At 33.7% G+C, this 27015-nt stretch overlaps 1 protein-coding gene across 1 annotated transcript; it reads left to right on the top strand.

The window, feature by feature from the left end:
* The first annotated feature begins 28 nt into the window (after nt 1-28).
* Nucleotides 29-24680, top strand: LOC144975391 (RNA N(6)-adenosine-methyltransferase mettl16-like). Its single transcript, XM_078919412.1, has 8 exons — nt 29-344; nt 10202-10590; nt 11745-11885; nt 14791-15055; nt 15820-15889; nt 19389-19478; nt 20247-20369; nt 22536-24680. Exons 2-8 carry the CDS (start codon nt 10278-10280, stop codon nt 23340-23342), a joined length of 1809 nt encoding a protein of 602 aa, XP_078775538.1. The 5' UTR covers nt 29-344; nt 10202-10277; the 3' UTR covers nt 23343-24680.
* The last annotated feature ends 2335 nt before the right edge of the window (nt 24681-27015 follow it).

The following is a 27015-nucleotide window of genomic DNA, read 5'->3' as shown; positions in this document are numbered from 1 at the left end:
TTATTACTAGAAATAAGACACAAAAAGAAAAAAAATGAAATGGAAAACTTTTATCTTATTATATCAACTATACATAATTTTACAACATAGCATATAATCAAAATATATCATCATTTAATCAAATTATGAGTAAATGATCGAAACTCTCATAAAAAGTCAGGTTGTTTTCTCTCCTCAGTGTCATCAGTAATTGAAGTCGTTCTTTTTACAAAACCAACGTTGCGAAAACGAATTCGAAAGTGAAAGTCGAAAGTTAGCAATGGATTGATAGAGCTCAAATCAAAGAATTTGATTATAAAAATAAATACAATATATATAAGTATAAGAGTCTACCCCTGTCGCAGGTCAGAGACCACATCAACTGTTACCTCATGTTTTTCACTTTCATTATCATTTGCTCTTACTTTTAGTAGTCTAGTCTCAGTAGAGGCCTAGGCACTTTGATTTTGATAACATTTTTTTTTCATTTGCCTAGAGAGGTGGGCCTTTGGCCTACCAACCTCCGCTGCACGTCCAACTCGCCTTGAGCATGCATTCACGTAAAATATAAAGATTTTTTTTAAAAAACCTACCTCTGTTTCAAAAACTAGCATCTTTCACCTTTCTAAGAAACATTTTGATTTTTCAGAACTTTAGTTCGTTAAAAAATACCGGCCAATCTGACCCGTTGAGTCGAATGAAAACGAAATTTTGTTGTTTACACGGTTCAAAGGAAATGCCGTAAATAAGCTTTCATGGACTTCCTGTGTTGTTTTTACAGTGTCACCGTTTTGAGAAATTTGTCGTCTGCTACAAATAATTAGACCGGTAGGGGGTAGGTATTTTCGTTGGAGCAGAGAAAAGTGAGTATTATTTCTTGGACTTGTAGAGAGGCCTAGGGTCCACCAGCAGTCAAGTTTATTGAATAAAAGAAAAAAAGGCCTTTTTACTGCACTAATGCACCAAATTGCATACCTATCTATGGACACTTTGACTTTGTTCCGTATCTTTTTCCCAATAAACTTTTTTAAAAACCTGGGGCCAGGGTTGCTAGTTTGGCCTCCTGGTGGCCAAATTTGAGAAATTTGGCCTTTTCCCAAGCCATTTGGCCTCCCAAAATTTGGTTTGGCCACTTGGCCTCCTGTAACCAACTTTTTGGCTTCCTCTGACTTTCCCCGTTATATCGTTTTACTCTGGTACCGGTAAAACTTATTTTATTTGGCAATCTAAATATCTAAATGCAACACGTGCTAACGCCACAGATTGCATTTGCTAATGCTTCTATATATACGAATTTTCCTTATCCTATCTAAATTGTTTAACAAATCTAAAGAGTTTTCGCGAGGCTAAGGTGGGTTTGGTGGTATTTGGGCTCCTGCCGAGGAATCTGGCCTCTTGCTATAGCTAGTTTGGTCTCTTACTCAAAAATGATCTGGCAACCCTGCCTGGCTAGGCAGTACCTTGATAACAGAAACGATACCCACACGATTTCGCGAGGAATTAATCATGAAAACAATTAGGATATAATTTCAACACAACTTTTGAAATTCATCAAGGATTGTCCATTACCGAATGTTTTTTGATAGAAAACAAATGCATCTTCAAATCTAAACTGCTTTTGACGGTAAGCGGTAAGTTTTTTATTTATTTTTCGGTCCAAACGAATGATTTATCCTGGTATAATAATAATAATTATAATAATAATACTTTATTGCATCCCAAAAAGGAAATTTTTTGTACAGACGTGTTATAATTTACACATAAGATAAAAATACAATGGAAATAGGATGTATATATATAAAAAAGGAGCAGCTCTATAACCAGAGCTGCGCTTTATAATATGAATAATTTCAACACTGTAAAATAGTTAAAACTGTCACTATAAATTGAAAATTGAAAAGATTGCAAAACAAATAAATTAATATTTATATTTTTAAAAAGTAAAAATGAGAAATAATTATATAAAATGATTATTGCTTGTTGTTATAAAGCCTAATACTGGACGGCAGAAAAGATTTTCGGTGTCTCTCTGTTTTCGTTGAAATAGAGAAAGGGCGACCACTTCTTTCTGACATAATAATTGATTGTCTTAGTGGATGATACTGGTCATTTAATATTTTAGTTATTTTATTTATACAAAATTTCTCGTATAAAAGATCTACATCGTCAACATCATTTATATAGCGTTTAATGGATTGTTTAATATTTGAATTTATTTTGTTCCTTTCCACTGCTAAGCAATTGCCTCCCCAAGCTGTTATACAAAATGACAAAACACTTTCGATTACTGCTCTATAAAATAATGTGCAGAGGGTTTTATCTATTCTAAACTGAGAGAGTTTTGATAAAAAATATGTACGTCTGCACATCTTATGCCTAATTATTTTCAAGTGTTCATCCCACTTGAGCCTGTCATCAATCGTTACACCAAGGTATTTGTAGTGAGGAACTCGCTGGACGAATTGGTCCTTTAATTTTAACGGTTCTATCGGTTCCTTCACTCTCCTAAAGTCAATCACTAGCTCCTTTGTCTTGCTTATGTTAAGCTCTAGCTGGTGGGCATCACACCAAGACACAAATCTATCAATTTCTTGCCTATAAGCCACTTCGTTGCCATTTGTTATGAGGCCTTGAAGAGCGGTGTCATCTGCAAACTTTATTAAAGGTACACTCAGGTTTTGACTTCTACAGTCATTCGTGTATATTGTGAATAATACAGGGGACAATACACAACCTTGAGGAGCCCCAGTATTTGTAGTTATACAGGAAGATTTGTTTTGTCCTAATTGAACATATTGTGCTCTCTCCGTAAGAAATTCGAGCACCCAAGCAATTATATACTTGTTTAAATTTCAATTTTTGAACAACCAACTGAGGTTGCATTGTATTGAACGCTGAAGAAAAATCTGCAAAAAGCAATCTGCAATAGCTCCTAGCGTGATCTAGATGCCTGTAGATTTTGTTTGTAAACAGCAAAATGGCATCCTCTACGCCACGTCCTGGTTTGTAAGCAAATTGATGACTATCACTCAATGGCATAAACTGATTCCTAATTTTAACAAGAACAAGTTTTTCTAAAGATTTCATGACTATTGAAGTCAGTGCAACAGGTCTGAGATCGTTCATAGTTTCAAGTTTTTCTTTTTTTGGAACAGGAATAATTTTTGAAGTTTTCCAAATTTCAGGGATCGAAACGCATTGGAGGGACCAGTTAAAAATATGTGTATAAATGGGGGAAAGCTGGTGGGCACATTCTTTTAATAGTTTTCCTTTCAATCCATCTGGCCCAGCAGCCTTCCTCTCGTTTAGTTTCGAAAATACGAATCTCGTTTCCTCTTCACTGACCTCAATAGTCATTTCATCTTCCAAAGCCCTGTCTAATTTATGTTTTTCATTTTCAATATCAAATTTGTTTGCTGTGTCGAAACGTGAATAAAATTTATTTAAAGTTTCAATTTCGATATCTTCTGATATAATCGTGGGCTTTGGATTATAGTTAACAGCAGTTTTAAGCCCCCGCCACGTGTCCCGTATATCCCCAGAAGAAAAGCATTTTTCAATTTTATTTTTGTACTTATCTCTACAACTAGATATTACCCTCTTTATCTCTTTTTGTTTTGTTTTCAGATCTTTTTTGTTTCCACTAGTATAGAGAGTTTTCTTTTGGTTCAATAAAAGTTTTAGATCTTTTGTTATCCAAGGCTTGTTGTTAGGATAATATTTTATTTCTTTTTTACAAGACACTAGCTGTTCACAGAATTTTAAATACTCACTCACACAGTCATTCAGCTCATCCACACTATCACATGATTCGATAAAAACATTCCAGTCAGTGCATTCAAAACAACCACGCAAATCTTCACACACACTTCCATTCCAGATCTGTACACTTTTCTTTACTGGTTTTACACATTTAAAAACAGGGCGGTAGGTGGGGAGTAGCAAGAGCATGCAGTGGTCAGATAAACCTAATGGGGCACGGGGTAAACATTTATAACTATTTTTAATATTACACAGGAATAAATCTAATGTTTTTTTGTCCCTTGTCTCGCAGTCCACGTATTGATGAAGTCCCGGGAGAGTAAAATCGTTACATTGGTTAAAATCGCCAGTGACCATCAATACGGCATCGGGTGACTTAATTAGAATGTCCTGTATTTCTTTCCTCAAAATATTTTTCGCTGTGGTGTTGTCTGATGATGGTGGAATGTAGACGTTGATGATGATGACATGAGTATATTCCCGGGGTAGATAATATGGTCGTGACGAAACAGTAATAAATTCAATATCATCGTCACAATACATTTTCTTTATCTGACAGTTATTGGGGTGGCACCATTTGTTGTTAATATATGTGCACATCCCACCCCCAGTTCGTTTATTTACATTAGTCCGATCTCCTCGAAATAGTGAATATTGTTCAATATTAAAACATGATGATGGTATGTGAGGAGATAGCCAAGTCTCTGTTAACGCTATTATGGAGGCTTGACGAAAGTCACTATTAAAACGACACAGTGAAAACAGTTCATAGAAGCTAAGTATTGGTAACACCGGCCCACCTCTCTACTTAAACTTAAACATCTTAATTTGACCCAGTCAGTCAGGTGGCTGGAACTTGAAAAGAACCCATAAAATTTGATACTTTATTTGTTTCTCTACGACTAACGGTTCCAGAGTTATTTATATTTTTCTGTTGAGAATTTTAGTCATTTTTTTACAGAGAGAATCTGTGATCTCTCACTGCTGGCTCATCAAAACTCACAGAAAAAAAACAGCATCTCGCCCTCGCGGCGATCAGCAAGGTTTGGGTTTTTTGCAGTCAAATGGCCCACTTATTGTTTTCAGTAATTGTGTTTCAATCAAAAAATATATGGCAAGTGTTGGGCATCATTTTAATGGTGAGAAAATAAGCTTTATTTTCATGGTATAAATAGGGAGTTTAATAGAAATTCTAAATGTACCTCACACACTTGAAACCAATGTCATATGAAAGAGCTGGCAACACAGATTACAAAACAGTTTGAATTTTGTTTCTATCTTGATTAGAAATGTAGTTACGGCAGTTCAAAGTCTGAAATTTCAGACCGATTTTTACCCCAAAATTACCATTGCAAAGTTGTGACCGAAATCGCGTGATGTTAATAAAAAATGGTTAAAAGAGTGAATATGGAGTTCTTATCATATATTGTATACCAAAATGTTTGTTTTATCGAGGACAATGCATTTACATTAATATAGAGGAAGATAAACATTTCAAATTAACACATTATTACATAATATGATGCAAATGTTACATAATCAAAAACTCGGCTAGACGTAAGAAACAATTTGCTATATCACTTTTGGATTTATCCCCAATATCTCACTGAAACAATTGCAAATAATTCCCCTCTTTGATTTAATACATAAGAGAATAAAAAAGGGTTTGAGAGTATTTAAAAATGAAAAGATTTAAACATGTTGCGTAATGACATAATGATTTTATTTTTACCTCTGGCAATTTAACTGCATATAAATAAAATGGTAGATTGAAAAAGTTCAAATAAATTGAAACGGATTCCCTATTTTAATTAGAAGGAAAGTTCTGGCTTTTAATACTTTAAAAAATTCTGCTAAACCACTTTGGGTTTATTGCTATTACATCATTTGAACTGACAATTAATATTATTTTATCCCCCCACCCCCCCCCCCCCCTTCTCTCTCAATGTATGGGGATGTCAAAATGTATAACTAATAGAACTTCTTACCATAATAATTATTAAGGCTAAAGCCTTTAGAATATGGATACAAATGATAAACATGTATATCTAAACATATGGGAAAGAAACTTGATGACTTGATGGCAAAGTAAAATAAAATTGAATTAAAGCAATTGGTATTTTTAAAATATCGATATTATTAATATCGGATTTCACTAAGAGAAGAAATATACAAACTTTTAAAACAAAAACTATAAAATGCCCATAAGTAGAAAGTTTTAAATACCTAGGTTCAATAGTGACAACAGATGGAAGATGTAACCGAGACATACGAGCAAGAATAACTCAAGCCAAACAGGCCTTCATGGACCTGGGAAACATTTTGAAAAACAAACAGATGTCGTTCGGGATTAGATTCCGAGTCTTGAAGTGCTACGTGTGGCCAATCTTGTTATACGGATGCGAAAGCTGGACTACAAATGCAGAAACACAAAAGAACATTGAAGCTTTTGAAATGTGGTGCTTGAGAAGGATGCAGAGAATATCGTATACTGCACACAAAACGATCGAAGAAGTGCTAAAACAAACATACCAACAAAGGAAACTAATGCCCTTAATAGTGGATCGACAACTATCCTTTTTCGGACACATAGTAAGGAAAGATAAGAATGAATACCTGGCAAGTTGTGGAAAAATACCTGGTAAACGCGCCCGGGGGAGACAAAGAAAAACACTCATAGACCAACTGAAGGGCTTCACCAACCTAACAATCCAAGAGCTGTTTGAAAAAGCAAGAGACAGGGAGGAATGGAGAGAGATAATTCATGCAGTATCCGAAGCCTGGACCAGGCATGGAACCTAGAAGAAGAAGAAGTATGTATTCAAAATAAAAACATAGTAAATAATAGTACTGAAAATATTATGGACTAAATTGAAAATAATAAATAACTAAATTTAAAATATCGATATGAATATCGATATCATCCGGCAGCCATGATGAGAAGATAATGTAAACATGGCATTTCGGCGCAGAGTTAAAAGGTGTCTGCGCATCGATATATAGCCCTGAAATTTGGCACGAATAAAGTTTAGATGTTATTCTAAAAACAAGCGTTTAAATTTTTAAAACACACGCAGTAAATAAAAAAATAAATGCATTTGAAAATTGCCAAATTTTAACTTCATATAACTTCTGGAATTATAAAGGGATTTTTCCTTAATTAAAAAGGAAATTGAAAGACAAAATAATGATACCAAAATATCTGCGATATTCCTCATTAGAACGAAGTTATGCATCTTTAATTGACCCCCCAAAACGCAAAGGGCAATTTCCAGTCACAACTTTCCTATGGGCGAGTTGGGTCAAAATTTGACTCCACTGCTGCTGCTCACTAAACTGCCTATTATAAATCGTTTTCATGTTTAAATGAAAATGGGAAAAAAATATGATTTTTTTTTTGGTTCTAAAACTAAATCGCGGGGTTGATGGCGAGTAAAATAAAATAGTGAGTGAGTGTATCAATGTTGATCAAATTTGGCAGAGATATTCTTCAATTAATTGTTTATCGGTATCAAGTATAATTTAAAGGTGTCCAATATTTTAAAAGTTCTTATAATTATAGTTCAAAAATTGATATATTTTTGGTGGCGTTTTTATGCACCTCCTTTGGAGGTGTACAAAAATGCACCGTTTTTATGCACCTCCATTGGCAGTGATGGTAAATTAATGAAAATGTTGCTGCATACGTCCATGAGGTTTAAATAGTTTTAGATTGTAGTTTAGCACGCTGCTTAGTGATTACCGATGTACGTTTATACAATGATAATAAATTAAAGAATAATAACAATAATGTAAAAAGAAATATGGCACACAAATACTGATCTCAAATAAATAAATAATTTTAGAAAATTAAAATCGAAGTTGTTTAAAAGCATGATAAAAAGTTTTTGAAAAAAAAAAAATAAAAAAGAGAGAGATAAAAAAAAGCAAACAAAAATAAAGTAAATTCTTTTTAAAAAATTGTCTACAATGGGAATCGAACTCGGTACTTTCAAGGTTAGAGTCTGGCAGCTTGTCCACTGCGCTACGGAGCTACCTAACTGTTCATCACATTTAATAAGGTCTTTCTAAAACATTATTTTACCTTCAATGCAACTTCTATTCTCTGGTTTTATATTTCGATTTTTAAAATTATTGTTATTTTTATATAAATTTATTAACAAAAACATCCTACAGATGTCACAATATAACTTTCGCCATGTCCAAATACAGAAACACAATATCACTGATGAAATTGGGTGGGATGCGCATGCGTGATGGAGGTGTAAAAAACGATCCGGTAAGATACACTGTCAACGGAAGTGCACAAAAACACTACATATATTTTTACTTCATTAGCTTTCTGAGAAATATAATCAGGAATTAAGAATGAAATGCACCTTTAAAAGGCATGTTTTTAAATTAAAAATTATACCAAAATTAGCCACATAGGTTCACAAAAAATGCCAAAGGGCCAAAAATAGAGTTTCACCTTACAGTTACAGTGAGCCTATCAGCGGCCACTGGACTGGAGTTATCAAAGCCAAAGTGCCTTCTTAGTCTCAGTCTTGTTCTAGTAAAATATAGAAGTCAATTTAGCCAACAATCTATTTAGACTCAGACCATAAAAATTTAAATCCTACCGTCCTACCTTTAAAAACAGTTTAAATTTAAAGAGATGCATCTACTTACTTCAAAGAAACACCCTTGGCTCTAACTTGATAATCATAATACAGGTCCAGGATGAATTTCAAAAGTTAAATTTTGAAATTATTTTGTAATTTTTTTCATCTTAGAATAAATATTCTTTATTCCAATTCTAATCTAAATAGTTTCAAAACAAAAGCTTAGATTATGTTTTCTATCATTTTCATACAAAAAGAGCTCAACAAGAGAAGTGTGCAAATTGCTGTCTTTCTATTTCTACCTTGACTTTTTCAGAAACATTTATTGCACGGTTTGGTGATGTAATCTGTTGTGCTGGGCAAATCTGTGCTTTGCAAAAAATAACTGGTTAATTATCCAGATTTGGGAGGCCCACACTCCGCAACCCTGAATTCAATCAACTACAATCCAATTAACTCTATTCCAACTATCCACATTCCTAAATCACATTCCAGTTAAAGTTTTTTGTTCACAATCATCTAAAGAAAAATTCATATCTGAATAATTATTTAAACAATTTATATCGATAATTATTTAAAGGGAGCATAATTTGATACCCGAAACTCAGGTCTATTCAAAAACACAAACTCGCAATTTCTATCACTCTCGGTTTGTCTCCCAAAGTCACATAAACCACCAACATTACATGAAAAACTCTCTCTCTCTCTCTCTCTCTCTCTCTCTCTCTCTCTCTCTCCTCTCTCTCTCCTCTCTCTCTCTCTCTCTCTCTCTCTCTCTCTCTCTCTCCACACATATAAACCTACACTCTTCCTCCTCCCCCCCCCCCCCCCCCCCCTTTCCCTCTCTCTACATACATGCATAGAATTAAAATAAAACATATATTCTCTTTTTTTCTTGAAATTTTTCATCTCTCTGCACACTGACCCACCCCAAACATTCCCCTACGTTCACATCTTGTTAGCAGGTCTGTGCATAATTATGGGATTTTTTAAATCATTGTTGTTAGGGACAATGTTTTGCTTTGGATTTGGATTGAAAATATTTCCATTACAACAATGAGCTCCTGACACCAAACCTACAAATAAGTATGTGTAGTATCACACCTTCCTCTCAGCACACAAGCAGGCTCTCGTTTCATTCAGACTCCATCCATCAAGGGAGCACACACTACAGTCTGTTTCTTTGTTTAGACAATTTTCTTTTTGTTTTGTTAAGCGGACAAAGCGTTTACGTTCAAATTGTTGATTGTTTACATGGCTTCATCCTTAAGCATTTTGATTAGTCCCTGCCTTCAGACAAACTTGAAAGAATGAGACAAATTTTTCGAATGAGACTTTTCTCTGGACATATTTATCTATGGAGTAATTGCCCGGAGTAAAATTATAAAATCTTTTTATAACATCATTCCCTATGATTTGCTGATGTAAACAAAGTTAGTCTCAGAACATGATATAAGATGAATGAGTTTTATTTATGAAGCGCATTGAGCATAGCTAAGTTGTAAAAATGCACTAAGTAGATAAGAAGATTTACATTTTAAAAATCTGCCCATCTCTTCTGAAGTGGTAATGACATCTTTTGGTTCCTAGAAAGAATTCTAGTCACAAACAGAATTTTAAAAAGTTGATTAGTTTTTAGCCTCAGATTGTTTAAACTATCGGATAATGGTCTCTGTAAACAAAGCAAGATGGCGGTAGGGACCTCGCTCCTTGTGCCCATTAAAAAGACCATTTTGAATTATAAAATGACTGCTAATTCCCAATATGCTGAGTTTGTAAATTTTCTGAATATTAGACAAGATATTTGCAAGATAGAATGATAATTTATATTTTGTTTTCTTTTTAATGGATTTCAGAAGTAAACTACTCACTGTTGCGACAGAATAAGAAAACTGTTCCTAAGCATCCATTTCTCATTTAATACTCAACAAGATGTCTCTCAACAAATATATGCACCCTCGTAATAAATACAAGAACAAGAAACCAAGCTTCTTGGAGCTAGCATTAAAATACCCAGAATTTCGAAAGCAGATCACACAAGACGACTCTGGGAAAGTTTTTCTGGATTTCAAAAATGCCAATGCTTTGCGTGCTTTGACGACTTGTCTTTTGAAGGAAGACTTTGGACTCACGGTCCACTTACCGGGTGATCGTCTAGTGCCAACCTTGCCACTGCGACTGAATTATCTTCATTGGCTAGAGGACATAATTGGAACAGAGACCGGAAAATGGGGTGTCGACGTTGGTGAGTTCATTACACCATGGAACTGTTCAATATCAATATACACATGTAATGTCTGCATATATTCTCAACTTTTTAAATGTCAGGTTGTGGTTTGTCATGCATAGCACATTATACATTTTTGTTAAAATATACGTTGACAGGAATAAATATGTGAAGAAGAAGGTAGGAAAAATGGTAATGCCAACAATTCAAACTTAGCATGCCAAACCGAGATTGGTTAAATAAAATATTTATTTTATTTTCTTCGTGTGCAGCTATGTGGTCTTGTGGTATGACACTCGCTTTCGGATCTGAAGGCCCTGGGTTTGAGCCTCACTCAGCTCATAGTTCGAGTCCTTGGAAAAGGCTCTTTACTCACATTCTCTCACTGTACTCAGGTGTAAAATGAGTACCTGGCCGTTAACAGAATTATCTCTGTTGGAAAGAAAATTGTAATATCTGCTAGAAGGCATATCATGTCTTATTCTTCATGTTACATTTTCCTGTTGGTCAGAGAGACCCTTTGTAAAGTGCTTTGAGCATGTTTAGTGGATATTACGCTATATAAAAGCTTGAGTTTATATCTTACTGCATGCAAAAAAAAGAGAAAGATAAATAAATAAAGGGGAGGGTGGGGGTACGGGATCCAGGTGGTCTGGAATAACAATTTTATTCTCTAGTACTTTAAAGTCATAATACTCTTTATCTCACTCAATCCCAGAGATTTTTGCTACTTTTCAAAATTGGAAAAAAATGCTTTAAAAATGAGCATGTGCACAGATATTTTTTCAACTACCATTAACGTGGAAAAATTAAGATCATTAGCTTTGGTACTATGCCTATAATTTGTCTCAGAAAAATGTAATAAATAGGCATGGAGTAAAACTAACCCTGGGTATACTATGGATATAGTCTGTGTTAGGGTTGAGTGTGTTAAACTTTTTTGAATTTTAAAAAAGATTTCAATTGCATATTCGTTCGACTTATTTGTTTTATTTCTTCATAATTTACACATTTATTCATTATTTATTTCGATATGCAATTCATCCTGAGTAAGTTTGGCATATAAAAGAAGAGGAAAATAATTCCTATGTGTAGCTTTTTTAGAATTTTGTTAGAGATTAAGAAATCTTAATGTCACTTTAATTTTGTTTTTGTTTTTCTTTTATGGCCAGGCACAGGAGCAAGTTGTGTTTATCCCTTGTTGGGAGCCACAGTACAAGGTTGGAATTTCTTGGCAACTGAAGCAGACCCCGAGAATTTTTACCATGCCAAGAAAAATGTTGAGACTAATAGTAAACAAGAGAATGTTCATGGTATGAATAATTCCTATTATTGGACATAAATGAAGCACCACATACTGGGTGGGGTTCTGAAATCCCATAGCTGGCAGGGAGGTACTTTCTGTGTCTTCTTTCCCCCCTGTATGTTTTCCAATTGCTTTCTGTCTTTGTCTTGGAATGAGATAATTACTTAGTAGTTTTGTCCTGAGCTTGGCCGGGGTTCTTGGCTGGGAGGGAAACAGTCGAATGTATAGTTATAGTTTTGGGAGATGATGTTTTTTTCCTTGTAAATCATCTTTCTGTTATGTACTGTTATTTAAAAAAAATTTTATTCCTCTTAGTGAGATCGTGTGCTGGTGTCTGAGGCAAGACTTTTAGGTGATCTCAAACTAAGTACACTGATAGTGTGTTCTTGGAATCTACATCTGTTCCCTATTTGAACCATTCCCCTTTGTCTTACGTTATTGGGTGCTTTGATTGTAAATCTAGAATATTAATATCTCATTTTCTTCCTCTTTACTGGCGCTGATATGACCTAAATGTGTCGCAAGCAGGTGCTGTAAAACCCTTAAAAAAACAATAAAAAAACACCAAGTAGTTCTCACTGGCCAAAGCAAGTTTCATAATAAATTAGCTCAATCAATATTCATGGTCTATCTATATGAGGTTACATCGTCCTCCACTGTCCAGAAACTAAACTTGAAGGTGGCTATGAAAGAGTTCTTAAGGCGGAGGAGGACTTTCGAAGCTGGGTTGGCGAAATGAATTTGGAGGTGTGGCCATTCGCTACTACTATTACTACTACTGCATGAGGTCATTTAACCTTTTCGATTTTTATATACATTGAGCAAGAGTCTTATAAAACTTGAGCTTTTATATCGTGCAATATTCACCAAACGTACTCAAAGCACTTTACAAGGGGTCCCTGGTCAATAGTAATAGTTAGTATGTAGGACGTGACATAACGTCTGTTAGGCAATATTACAATTTAAATCGGACAGAGATAACGCTGTTAACGACCAGATACTCATTTTACACCCGAGCGTAATGAGAGAATGTGAATAAAGAGCCTTTTCCAAGGACTCAACTGTGCTCTGAGCGAAGCTCGAACCCAGGACCGTCCTTCCGAAAGTGAGTGTCATACTACAAGACCACATAGCTGCACATATAAAGGTAGTCATGATAACCAAATTATGATTAAGGCTATCAATTTTTCTTCAGACGTTAACACTGAAATTAATACCAAGAACCAATACTGCAATTTTGTATTGTTAGTTAATTTGTTGTTTTTTTTTAAATTTTAATTCAATATTGTTAAGAACACTTTCCTTGCAAGCAAAGGTTAAGTTTTGATTCTTCATAACGGCAGTCTTTGAACTAAGATTTCAGTGCTGTAGTTGTTATTTTATTTTCCCTTTCTGAATTTGTGTTTTATTTGTAAAGCGTCTTAGAGCATGAATTCATGGAATTTGCTACACTATACAAATGATTTATTATTATTATATTTTTATTATTATTATTATTATTATTATTATTATTATTATTATTATTATTATTATTATTATTATTATTATTATTATTGTTATTATTATTATTATTATTATTATTATTATTATTATTATTATTATTATTATTATTATTATTGTTATTATTATTTATTATTATTATTATTATTATTATTATTATTATTATTTATTATTATTATTATTATTATTATTATTATTATTATTATTATTATTATTATTATTATTATTATTATTATTATTATTATTATTATTATTATTATAATTATTATTATTATTATTATTATTATTATTATTATTATTATTATTATTAATCTAGATTATATTATATAATAGTCCAAACATACTGCTGTTTTGGATCATGAAGATAGTGTTATGTTAGGGTGTCCCAGTTTTTGAAAAGTTGGCCGATTTTTAATTGAGTTGAGTTTTTTTTTAAATCAAATATCCACCTGGGATTGGGTAGTCTGGTTTGGTGGAAATTATTTTGTTATTGATTGGCACCCTATTCAAGGTGTAGCAGTTACAGTGGGATCTTCAAAAGTCAATTTCTGACTTCTAGTCAATACCTCTTGTTGGTCCTGATAGAGAAAAAAAAAACAAAACCCAGCTTCTTGAGCTCAATAGCTGTATAGCTGTATAATGTTTTAGTTTGTGTGCGCGCGTGCAGTTGTGTGGTCATGTGGAATAACACTCGCCTTCGGAACTAGGTGAGAAGTTGCCAGGTTTCTCCACCAGTAAGAGGAGACACTGGGTGGTAGCGAATCGGCTTTGGTCGAGAACTTGCTTCACAGCAAAATTGCTTCATCAGTGGGGACTTTCCACCTGTCCAACATGTACCCGATGTGGGATAGAACCCAAAACTACAGAGCATCTAGTTGAACAGTGTGTTGTGACGAAGCTTTCAGGCGGGTTTGCGACGGTGCACAAATGCGGTGAAGAATTTGCTGATACGGTCGATCGTCATAACATAGTAGTGTGAGCACCATTAGAAGCTGCTGCTGATTGGGTCGATCATCATAACATAGTAGTGTGAGCACCATTAGAAGCTGCTGCCTTTGGATCTGAAGTTCCTGGGTCCAAGGTGCGCATGGTTGAGTACTAAGAAAAGGCTCTTTACTCACATTCTGTCACCATACTCGGGGTGTAAGTTGATTACCTGGCTGTTTGTTAACAGCAGTGTTGTATCTGTTGGAAAAAGTAGTATCATTTGACAGGCGCCTTGTCTCGTCCTACATATTAAGTGTTTCTGTTAGCTAGGGACCCTATGTAAAGAGTCTTGATCATGTTTAGTGGATGTTTTAATAGCTATATAAAAATTAAAGTTTTAATCTTTTTTTTTTTTTTTAATGAGTACTTGATTTTTCTTTTTATTTCTTGTGACTTATTGTTTTATTTAAAATCAACCATTTCAGTCAAACAAGTATCTACCGACGATGTAATACTTGATCCAGTGGAATCTTTCAAACTTGTTGACAAGTTTGACTTCTGCATGTGTAATCCACCGTTCTTTGCTGATCACATGGAAGCTCAAGCTGTGACCACAACCAGATCCGTAGACCGGACAGAGGCTCACAGCGTGTCCACAGCAAGTCCACAGGAGTGCATTGCAAAGGGTGGGGAAGTTGGGTTCATTCGTCAGATGATTGAAGAGTCCACAATACTGAAAAATAAGATAAGGTAGTGAGTGGTATTCTGTATCTCTGCGTTCTCTTTTTGAATTCATTTATAATCGTTTCTAAATGTTCATTTTCTACTAACTTTTAAAGTTTTTATACAAAATAAAAATCAGTGTGTCAATGGGGTTTATAATTGTTTTAAAACTTTAAAAAAATTGTATGTGTGTTTAAAAAAAAAGATTTAGATAGTGTCTTTGGTGTTGTATTAAAAAAAGTTTAGGTCCAATTTTTCTAGTCATTTATTAGATACTTCAACGGTTCTACATTTTCCTCATCCTGTCAAATATATGTAAAAATTTGACTCTCTGTTGTAAAGCATCATTATTTTTATATGAATATTACGTTCTTAACTTGCCAAGGCCTTTGAGCAAGGCGATGACAGTGGACAAGCACTATATAAGTGCTGCAGTCTTTTTTTTTTTTTTTTTAAATATTTTTGGACAACACTTTAACACACATGATGACATTCAAAAGCTAAAAATACTTGCACTGGACAGAGATTTATGGAAACACATTACTAACTGGATACTAGAAGCAGACTGACACACTTGAAGTAACACAGACATTTACGACAAGCATCCATAGAGACAGCTCAGCTATATTCATTGAACTGTTACAATTTCTTTCTCAAACATTTCTATCTCTCACAAGCATTGTTGAACTTTAAGAATACAAATATTGAGAAAATATTGAATTTAACCTGAAAAGATTTGACCGTATATTGATAAATATTATTATTTCTTTGTTTTTGCTTTTTTCTCACAGAGTCTACTCTAGTATGGTTGGAAAGAAATCAAGCCTTGTACAGTTGAAAGAGGAGATGAGACAGTTGAAGGTGTGTTTTCTGTAGTTAAATTTTGTGTTTACATAGAAAGGCACAGATTGCAACTTTTGCTTTCTTCACCAAACCTCATCTGCTAATGATTTATTCTATATCAACAATAAATTGAATAGAAGCTTCAATGTAATTAACAAAGACTGATGATATGGACGTTTCGGGTTTCCCCCTGTGTTAACAAAACACTTAAGATGAAGATATTTATCTGTAGTGTTTCGTTAACCATATTTTGTTGATAAAGGGAAAACCCGAAACGTTCATATCATCTGTCTGTCTTCGCTAATTAAATTAAAGCTTCCATTCAATTTGACCATCTATATAATATTTTATATATCAGCAACACTTGTATTAATATATATATATATATATATATATATATATATATATATATATATATAATATATATATATATATATATATATAAACATTTGAAAGATAATTAAGATAGATTGACTTCTACAACGTTGTTATCGATAACAACGTTGTAGAAGTCAATCTATCTTAATTTTCTTTCAAATGTTTATAAATAGCTCCTTTTATCCTAAAGTTGAGCACTATTATTTCATGGTTTTTGTTTTTATAATTTATATATATATATATATATATATATATATATATATATATATATATATATATATATATATATATATATATATATATATATATATATATATATATATATATATATATATATATATATATATATATATATATATATATAAATATATGAGCCAAGGTCAAAAGGTGCCAATTTTTATTCTCAAAATAAAAGTGACATAATAGTCCATTCATGTTTCTATATGTGAAGCAAAAACCCTGTACTTCATGAATCAAAGGCCCTTTAGATAACTTTTAAGGTCTAACGCAGCATAATATCGCCAACAATACCTATAGGTTGCTCGTGTCACCTGTGACCGGTGACACCAAAATGAGACAAAAAACGCAATAACCAAATGATTTTTCTTGAGTATCAAACTTTATTTAGTAAGTTATAGACAAAATGACACAATCAACAACAATCATAGTACAATAATATTACCAACTATTGGAGAAAATGTTGCTATTTGGTGTCATCGGTCACAAGCAACATAGAATGCAAATATATTATTTCATAAAAATGTTTGTACATTAACAACAACAGCAATATTGCATATGCTTATTACCAGCAATGTTCAGAAACTTTTGGAATAAAATGTTGGGAAATAATGTGACCAAAGCATATCGTATTAAGCGACATTGTGTCACTTGTGACATTAGACCGATGACACCATTACTTATGTCACAAGCAATACCAAATTGCAATTTCGACAATATATCATTAATTTCAGTCAAACCAGTGTAATAACCACAGTTAAATATGGAATTTAATATTTCAGAAACCAAAGACTTCAAAAATAAAAATATACATGGAAATTAGAGCATCTGAATGTGACTTGTGACATAAGACCGGTGACACCATTACTTATGTCACAAGCAACACCATATCACACTTTCGTCCATAATATATCATTATTTTCAGTCAAAAAAGCACAATAACCTACTCTAAACTGAAATTCAATAATATTTTAAGAAACTAAATACTTCTAAATTGGAAATATACTTAGAAATTAGTAATACCATTGTTGCTATTACTTTGGTCAAAATCGGCACTAGAACGCTATTTTGCCTCAATAAATCAAGAATATCAACTGAACACATGTAATATAGCCTGTTAAAATGTAATTCAATGACATTTCACGCTTTGAAGAACATGAAAACAGAAATACATTAGAAACTTCAAACTTAAGTGTCACCTGTGACATTTTAACCAATGACACCAATGGTCACAAAAAGTACCAGAAGTCACACAAACACTCGATAAATATCAGCCATGGTAATGAATTCATGTAACCATACCGTAACATCAGCCCTACTGCTCAAATCTGCTAGTTTGTTGTAATTAAGTGTGTTAATAGTAAAACAAATCAAATTTCTTGACAACCCTTCTATTTATCTGGATTCGTCAAAAGCTTGAGTTTTGTCTTTTTCTTGATTGATACAACCCTGAAACATAAAAAAATTAGAATTACAAGGAAATAATTAATTGTGTCAAAATCACAGTCTTATGTGAGATGTCATAATATCATATTTGTAAATAGAATAACAGCTGAAAACATAATTTTTTGGTGGCACTTTGTAATATCAAATATAAAGTGTTGCTTGTGACAATGTAAAATAGCGATGACACCAAAGTTCAACTTACCTTTTCTCCCTGGAGCCACTCTGGAAAGGCAAAGGAAAGTGCTGCACTTCAAAGACTGGTAAGAAGGGTGGATCAAAATTGCGAATCGCCATTTAACGAAACAACCTTCCACGTGTTCACGCATGTCGTGTTACTTGTGACAAATGACACCAAAACCAATAAACCTCAATATCAGTAAAACGGTATACATTTACTCCAAGATTTGAGTTCAGATAGTAAATCTATGCTTTTTTCTCATAATAAAACATTTTATAAACATTAAACATGAGCTTTAAAGTTTCGTGTTGAGTCTTAGTATTGTGCTGTGTTTGATGACACCAAAGGTCACAAGCAACACCAACTTTTTAAGAACTCTATATGAAACTTATTCAGATATGTAATATACTGCAATTGCGTTTAAAAGTAAATTTTGACTTTATACTATCAGACAAATTTCAATCACGTGAGCTAAAACATCACATTTAATTTCTACATGATTTCTAAAAAGGTGATGCATTGACCTCGTTTTAAGCACATGCCAAACAGCATTCAAATTTCACTTTCAAGTTGTTTATTTCATATTCTGTTGAACAGAGTATGTTGAGCTATCTCATTTTATCTCTTCTTCATATTATCAATTGATTACAATCATTAACCCAATGAAAACAGCCCATAATTAAGTAAAAATCAAATTTTCTTAACACTGGTATCAGGCGGGCACCTTTTGACCTTGGCTCATATATACATATATACATATATATATATATCTCAGCAATCAAAATCTATTTGTAGAGTTCTCCTGTCTCCCTAAGCTCTTTGGACTTTGGATGGTGGTTTTGGTAAACCGAAAAGTCAATAGATAAACAATGGAGAAGAAAAAAAAGGTTCATAGCCTATACCAGATATTGGTGTTCAAAGAATGTTGAGACTTTTAAAATGCAATACAGACTTTTACTTCAATGAAAATCCATTCGTTTGTTTTATTTATATGATTTTTTGCTGTTATAAAAAATTTATTAGATTTTATTCATTTCTTTATTTTTAAAAAATGATCTCAACATGGCAGCAGCTTCTAATGTTGTTCACACTACTATGTTATGACAATCGACCCAATCTGCAAATTCTTTACCGAACTCGTGCACTGTCGCAAACCTGCCTGTTCAACTAGATGCTCTGCACGTTGAATCAGTTTGTTAAGAGTAATGAGAAGGAAGGATCATAAATAGTGCAATATAATATAGATTGTTCACTGTGACCGTTCTCTTCCTTCATCAGATTCCCAAGTTTGCAACAACAGATTTTTGTCAAGGGAAAACAATGAGATGGGGCATCGCTTGGTCCTTTGATGAGTCTGTCAATTTTCCTGTAAGGTTTTTGGTAAATTTTTGAATCATGATGAAAATAATAATAATAATAATAATAATACTAATAATAATACTAATAATAATAATAATAATAATAATAATACTAATAATAATAATACTAATAATAATAATAATAATAATAATAACAATAATAATAATAATAATAACAACAATAATAATAATGATAGTAATAATAAAAATAGTAATACTTTATTTTCATCCTTTCGTAAATTCTTCGTCCAGACTTATGGTACATAATAAACATCCAATAAATAATTACAACCATATCAATTAGCATTAATTCGAAGAGAATAAATCCAATGTACTTTGTATAAAGAATTTTTAACAAAATGAAATAAGGGTAAATTTAGTCAATAGACTTTAGGTTATGGCCATATTTGTGAGGAAATATATAGCATTAAATCAAACTGTGTAACATGAATGTAAAATCACATGGTATTACAAATAAAAAAACACATCAAAGAATTATAGACAAATGAATAATTAAGTTCTTAAAATTCTTATTTAGCTTTTTCAGAATTAATTACAAATTCTGACACCAGAGGTTAGTAAAGATTTCCTGTGTCTTTCAATCTTATTCTGTATAAATCACAACTGTTACTTTCAGAGTGATCAATTTCTTCGACTTCCACTTTTGATTTTTTTTGTCCGTCAAAGGCCTCTATTAGCCTGACTACATTATCTATGAAACATTTTTAAATGCCGACAATAAATGAATATTTGAATTGAATTGAATTGAATTTTCCAGAGATCCCAGTTTGAAAAGGAGAAGAAGCCCATCCAATTCGTCATACCAGAAGGATCAGGTGGGGTCCAGTACAATGTCCATTCCATCGCAGGATTCCTGAAAGATGTCTTGGCAACCATCAAGGTAAAAAGATGGCAACAGACATTCAACCACCTTAAAGATAAGATAAGATAAGATAAGATAAGATATACTTTATTGATCCTTGTATGGAAATTATAATTTTGTATCACAACACAATTCAGTAATATATAAAAGAAATATCAAATGTTAATGAATTAAATGAAACTTGGCAAAGAATATTAAAAGTCTTAAAATGTACAGTGGAACAACAAGCGGATATTATATCATGGTGACTTTGTGTTGATTATACTTATAATAAAATTCTTGTCCAATAAAAATATAAATAATCAAATGATTAACAAGATACTTTATAAACTGGTAAAGGTTTACACTGCTTTGTGCGGCTATGTGGTCTTGTGGTAGGACACTCGCTTTCGGATCGGGTTCGAGCCTCGCTCGGCGCATAGTTGAGTCCTTGGAAAAGGATCTTTACTCACATTCTCTCACACTACTCAGGTGTAAAATGAGTACCTGGCCGTTAACAGCATTGTCTCTGTCAGAAAAATTGTAATATCTCCAAACAGGCATCATGTCTTGTTCCACATATTGCGTGTTGCTGTTGGTCGGGGACCCCTTGTAAAGTGCTTTGAGCACATTTAATGGTTATTCACTCACTCACTTACTCAATCCCATGACCGGATGGTCGACGGGGGGGGGGGGGGGATCTGCGTGAAGCAGAAGTTACAGTCTTCCTCCATGCCTGCCTGTTACTAGCCCTATGTAGCAGCTCCAGAACCGACATCTCTGTCCATTCTTTTACATTGTCCAGCCACATCTTCCTTTGGCGCCCTCTTCTGCACTGGCCTTCGACTGTGTCCTGTGGGATATTGTGTTATATAAAAGCTCAACTTTTTGTTTTTTAATTTACACCGAAAAGAAATCATAATTTTTGACTCTCTGCTCTCCCCATTAAATCTTCAAGATAAAGATTTGAAAAAGTGTGTATGAAACAGTGCCAGACAATGCAGAGAGGAAAATACAAGAAAATAAAATCAGCCTACCTTGAGTGTGGGGATCGAACCTCAGACCTTCTGATCAGCAGGCTGATTTTTTTTAATGGATGATTTTTTTTTTTCTCGTAATTTTTTCAATTTCAAATTCAATTCATTCCTTGAAGTTGCAGCGTTGCTTAGCAAAGATAATCACAACTGTTGGGATGTTGGTGGTGATGGGGTGTTCATGTCTCCTTTTTTTAAATTTTTTTTTTAAACAGGACGTTGGTGGGCCTGTTTATTCTATATAAGCTTACAAAACTCTTCTGTCTTAATTTCGTGTTCCAATGTATTCAACATCCGGTTGGTATGAGGAAAATATAATTTTTTGTGCACATGAACTTATTGTGATGGGAGTGATGAAATTTTTATCCTTTCTTCTAATCTTCTTAGAATTTTTAATTGGGATTGTGGCTTGTCCATTCCAGCTTTTAAAGAATGTCTCTCTGCTCTCTCTGATACTTTTTCATGCACTTTTTTTATTAGACCTTTATCTTTCACCAGTGCCTTCTCCTGAATTTGTCACTTTAAATCTTAAGCAGTGCTGTTGCCCTCGTCATCGTTTATCATTTTGAGCTGAAGCACCCACCGTCACTTTATTGTTTATGTGAATGGCGCTTTCTTTTTAAAAATCAGATATAACTTTCTCAGAACAAAGTCAATCAATGTGTTTTTATGCAATTATGGCCCCATAATTGTTTCCTTGGGTAATGCACTTTACACATATTACCCTTCTGACTCATGTGTGAATAAAAGCACCATGTGATAGGCATATCCGGGGTTGTATATCAAATTTTATATGAAAAAATCACAGTTTCATATGGCCTGCTGGGGAAACATATTGAGCAGTATTTAGTATATTTATCAAAGTAAATTTGTAAATGTCATATGCAAATGCTTTATTTTAAAAATAATTCTACATTGTCAGTTTAGAACTTTGCCAAATTATTGTCATTTAGCGTTATTTTTCATATGACAAACTGTAATCAATTTTATAGTGGTTTGGGTTTTTTAAAAAAAATTTCTTTTGTCCTTTTTTAAAATGACAATACAGGTTCACTGCTATCAGGGGAAGGTAGATATATCTTACATCATTTTTGATTTGACAAACTGTAACCAATTTTATAGTGTTTTTTAAAATAACTTTCTTTTTTCTTTTTTTAAAATGACATTATAGGTTCACTGCTATCAGGGAAAGGTAGCTAAATCGTACACAAGTATCACTGTGACCGCCCCAGAGAATACCTGGTGTCATCAGAGACGACAGAGAAGACAGAAGAAGAGACAGGAACAAAAGGAAGCTGCTGCAAAATTGAACGGTGAAAGCAGTTTCAATGCAGATGAGAATCCAGGAACCAGTGATAAAAAGGACGGGGGTGACAACAGGGATGCAAAGTCTGTTGAGACAGATAAAAGTTGTACATTGGGACCAGTTTCGTCTGTCGATCCAGGACAAAAGGGAGACAATTTGCAAAACTCTGACATGAATGGTTTGAATACTACAGAGGAAGGAGGAGAAATGGGAAGAAAACGATTGTTGGAAGAAGGAGGAGGAGGAGATTTGGAAAGTGATCAAACACCAGCCAAAGTGATGAAAATGAAAGACGAGTCTGTTAAAACTGAAACGTCAATTGATGAGGAGAGTAACAATAACAGATTCTTGGAAAAAGATAAAGAATCAAGCTCAGAAATGACGATGACGGAATCAAAATCTGAAGACTTAAATCTGAGTGAGGAAGCCGCACCATCGAAAGGTGGCGATGATATGGAAAGTTCTCCTACGAAAAATGCTGATGTTCTCAAGGAGAGAGAGTCCCCAAAGGAATATGTATTAAAATGCGTCATGCGTTTGAAACGAGCTGGCCATGTCATTAACATGGAATTAGAGTGGTTGGATGGGACATCGAGAGAGCTTTTGCATCAGATTAAAACGTTCCTCGTTAACAAGCTAGGGGAACACGAAAGATTGAGTATCGATGATTGATGGGTGATTTTTGTCATAGGCAGTTGTTTTAACTCTCTTGCAATCACACGAATAGGCAATGGAACAAATTTATGTGATTTTCGTTCATGGTCATTTAGGTGCAGCATATTTACTTTATCATTGCTGATGGTTTTTTGCATGATTTTGAATTCATAGGAGGAATTGCCTTCTTTTTCAGCCTCATACGTGCGGCTATGTGGTCTAGTGGTATGACACTCACTTTTGGATTGGAAGCTCCTCGGTTCGAGCCTGGCTCAGTGCATAATTGAGTCCTTGGAAAAGGCTCTTTACTCACTTTCTCTCACCATACTCAGGTGTACAATGAGTACCTGGCCATTAACAGCGTTGTCTCTGTCGAAAAAAAATTGTAATATCGCCTAACAGGTGCCATGTCTCGTTCTACATGTTTCGTTTGCTGTTGGTCATGGACCCTTTGTAAAGCGCTTTGAACACATTTAGTGGATATTGCACGATATAAAAGCTCACGTTCTTTGTCATGTATTTTTTTTTTTTTTCCCCCACAATACCCTACTTTTATGCGAATTTTGTGAAATTTACATTCATTTATAAGTTCAGCAAATCTTTTTATAAATAATTGGTAAAGACATCTGGAGTCTGTTAGTATTGAAGATTTTCTTTATTATCTCTATTGTAAAAATGGGGGTTAACACCATTAAAATCGGGTTTTTTATCACTTTTTGTCACCATGATATATCATTGAATTGCTTTACAGACCAAACCGGTCACTTCCTATAATGTCAAAGTAAGAGTTGTTTTATTAATACTGCGTTTGTCATTTTTGTTACAAAATATCCTACAATGCGTAGTAGTTGATGAATTCCATGTCACAAGGTAGGCATAGTGATACGTATTATGATGATATTCAATCAAGTAGTTGATGAATTCCATGTCACAAGGTAGGCATAGTGATATGTATTATGATGATATTCAATCAAGTAGTTGATGAATTTCATGTCACAAGGTAGGCATAGTGATATGTATTATGATATTCAATCAAATAGTTGATGAATTCCATGTCACAAGGTAGGCATAGTGATATGTATTATAATATTCAATCAAGTAGTTGATGAATTTCATGTCACAAGTTTGGCATAGTGATATGTATTATAATATTCAATCATAATTTCGTAGTTTTCATAAAGCATTTTGTTGCTTATATATACGATTTATACATTTCAAATAATCAGTTTTGTTGTTTGAGTAGCAAAAACATGTTACATGTCTTCTTATTTCAAGCTCTTCTGTCGGTCATGCTCCATATGTAAACGAGTAATCATTGTAATATAATAAAAGAGGACACACTTGAATGTATCTACAGCAATGGCTTTCCTTTGTTAAACATTTATCGATTTGAACTGGGTGGGGTTACTGACCTTCCATAGTGGGCAGGGAGGCACTTACTGCGTCTTCTATCACCCTATTTCTGTTTTCCAACATGCTGTCTGTCTTTGTCTTGGAATGAGATTACTTGGTTTTTTCGTGGTCCTGGCCAGATGCCCTGGCTGAGAAGGAAACAGTCAAATGTATAGTTCGTTTTGGGAGATGATATTTTTTTCCTTGTAAATCATCTCTGTTATGTATTATTTTTTTTATTTTTAACATTTGATTTGTAACCATTTGAGTGTATTCCTCTTAGTGAGATCTTGTGCTTGTGTCTGGGTGAAACTTTTAGGTGATCTCAAACTAAGTACTTTAATATGTAGTGTGCTCTTGGAATCTACATCTGTTCCCTATTTGAACGAATTCCCCTTTGTCTTACCCTTTCTTGTGTGTTTTAATTATAATTCTAGAACGTTTTACTATCACATTTTCTTCCTTTTTACTGGCGCTGATATGACCTTAATGTGTTGCAAGTGCCGTAAACCTCTTAAAAACAAAAAAAAAACAACATAAATTTGAAGATTTTCATAATGTATAAATGATTTTAGAGATGGTGGTGTTTTAAAAAGCTGATCCTGGGTACGTAGGGTATTTTGTACTCCGTTAGTGGGCAGGGAGATCGCTTACTGTGTATTTTACCTGCTTTCATGTCTTTTTTTCTTGGAATGATATTTGATAACTTAGTTTTGTCCTGACCCAAGCCGGAGTCCTCATCTGGGAAGAAAACAGTCAAATGTATTGAATTAGAGTGTTGGGAGATGATTTTTTCCCATGTAAATCCATCTCTCAGTTATGACTGTTTTATTTTTTGTTTTAAATGTATTAATGATTTCTCCCATAGTGGGCTGGGTGGCACTTACTGTGTCTTCCATCCCCTTATACTTATATATCTTTTCCAATTTGCTTTCTCTCTTTGTCTTGGAATGAGATTACTTGGTTTTGTCCTGTCCCTGGCCGGAGTCCTTGGCTCTGAGGGAAACAGTCACATACTAGTTATTATTTTGGGAGATGATATGTTTTTCCTTGTAAATCATCTCTCTGTTTTGTATTTTTATATTTGTTATTTTGAATGTATAGTATGTATAGTAGCTGGGTGGGGTTCCTGACCTCCCATAGTGGGCAAGGGGGTACAATCATCTCTCTGTTATGTATTATTATATTTGTTATTTTGAATGTATAAGCGGGTGGTTGGATGGGAGCATCACCCTTGAATCATATACCTATGATGTTCGCATGGGTGTACGATCCGATAGTGATGTCGTTTCTTCTTCTCTTTACTAGCCTATCCTGCTTCTTTGGTTTGTGATTGTATTTTTGACAGGGGATATTTTTTTTTTCTGTAAATCTTCTGCCTGTTTGTTCTTGGTTATTTATAATTTAGCTTATGATATCTTTAGGTTATGATTTTGATTGACATTTGTACTATTTTTGTTAGATTGCTTGTTTTTTTTGTTACAGCGGTCTCTCATATAACCTCAATTGTGTTGGAAGAGACCTAAAGCAACAACAAACAAACAAAAAGCAACAAACAATTGAATGTATAATGTAAGCATTTGAGTATATTCCTCTTTGTTGGATATTGTGCTTGTGTCCGGATGAGACTTATAGGTGATCTCAAACTTAGTACATTGGTGGTATGCTCTTGGAATCTACCTCTGATCCCTGTTTGTTCCCACACCTATGTCTTACTTTTTCTTGGGTGCTTTAATTGTAATTCTAGAACTTTTTACTATCCCATTTTCTTCCTTTTTACTGGTGCTGATATAACCTAAATGTGTTGCAAGTGCCGTAAAACCCTTAAAATAAAAAACAAATGGGTTCGAGTCCCGCTTCAGGCACTTTCGTTTTTTTCCCTTGAGCAAAATTATTAACCCCCAATTAGCTCACGTGGACAACACGGGTGATTCCTGTTGACATCAGACATCTTGTTTGGTAAAAAATCTGCTGTTTAATTAAATGGAATTGAATCTTTTACTATTTATCCGTTTTCCCTTTCCATGTTGCTCTATGTCATCGTTCTAGATCGAGACTGCTTCGTTTTGTTTTGTTTTGTTTTTTTTTTTCTTACACTGGCAAGGATCCTTAGCTGGGAAGGAAGCAGTCGTATGTATTCGTTCGATTTTATTTTGGGTTTCTTTGTTTGTGTGTTTGTTTGTTTGTTGAGAAGGTGATATTCTTTCTCCTAGTAAATAATAGTATCTGTTTTGTAATGTTATAGATTTTAGTTTACAAATTCTGTTAATTTCTAGCCATTTGAGTGTATCCTTCATAG

Source organism: Berghia stephanieae, chromosome 6 (assembly GCF_034508935.2).
Source record: "Berghia stephanieae isolate SIO BIC M18660-M18661 chromosome 6, UCSD_Bste_1.3, whole genome shotgun sequence".
NCBI lineage: Eukaryota > Metazoa > Mollusca > Gastropoda > Nudibranchia > Aeolidiidae > Berghia > Berghia stephanieae.
Note: the sequence above shows the minus strand (reverse complement) of the source record. Positions and strands in the feature narration are given on the sequence as shown.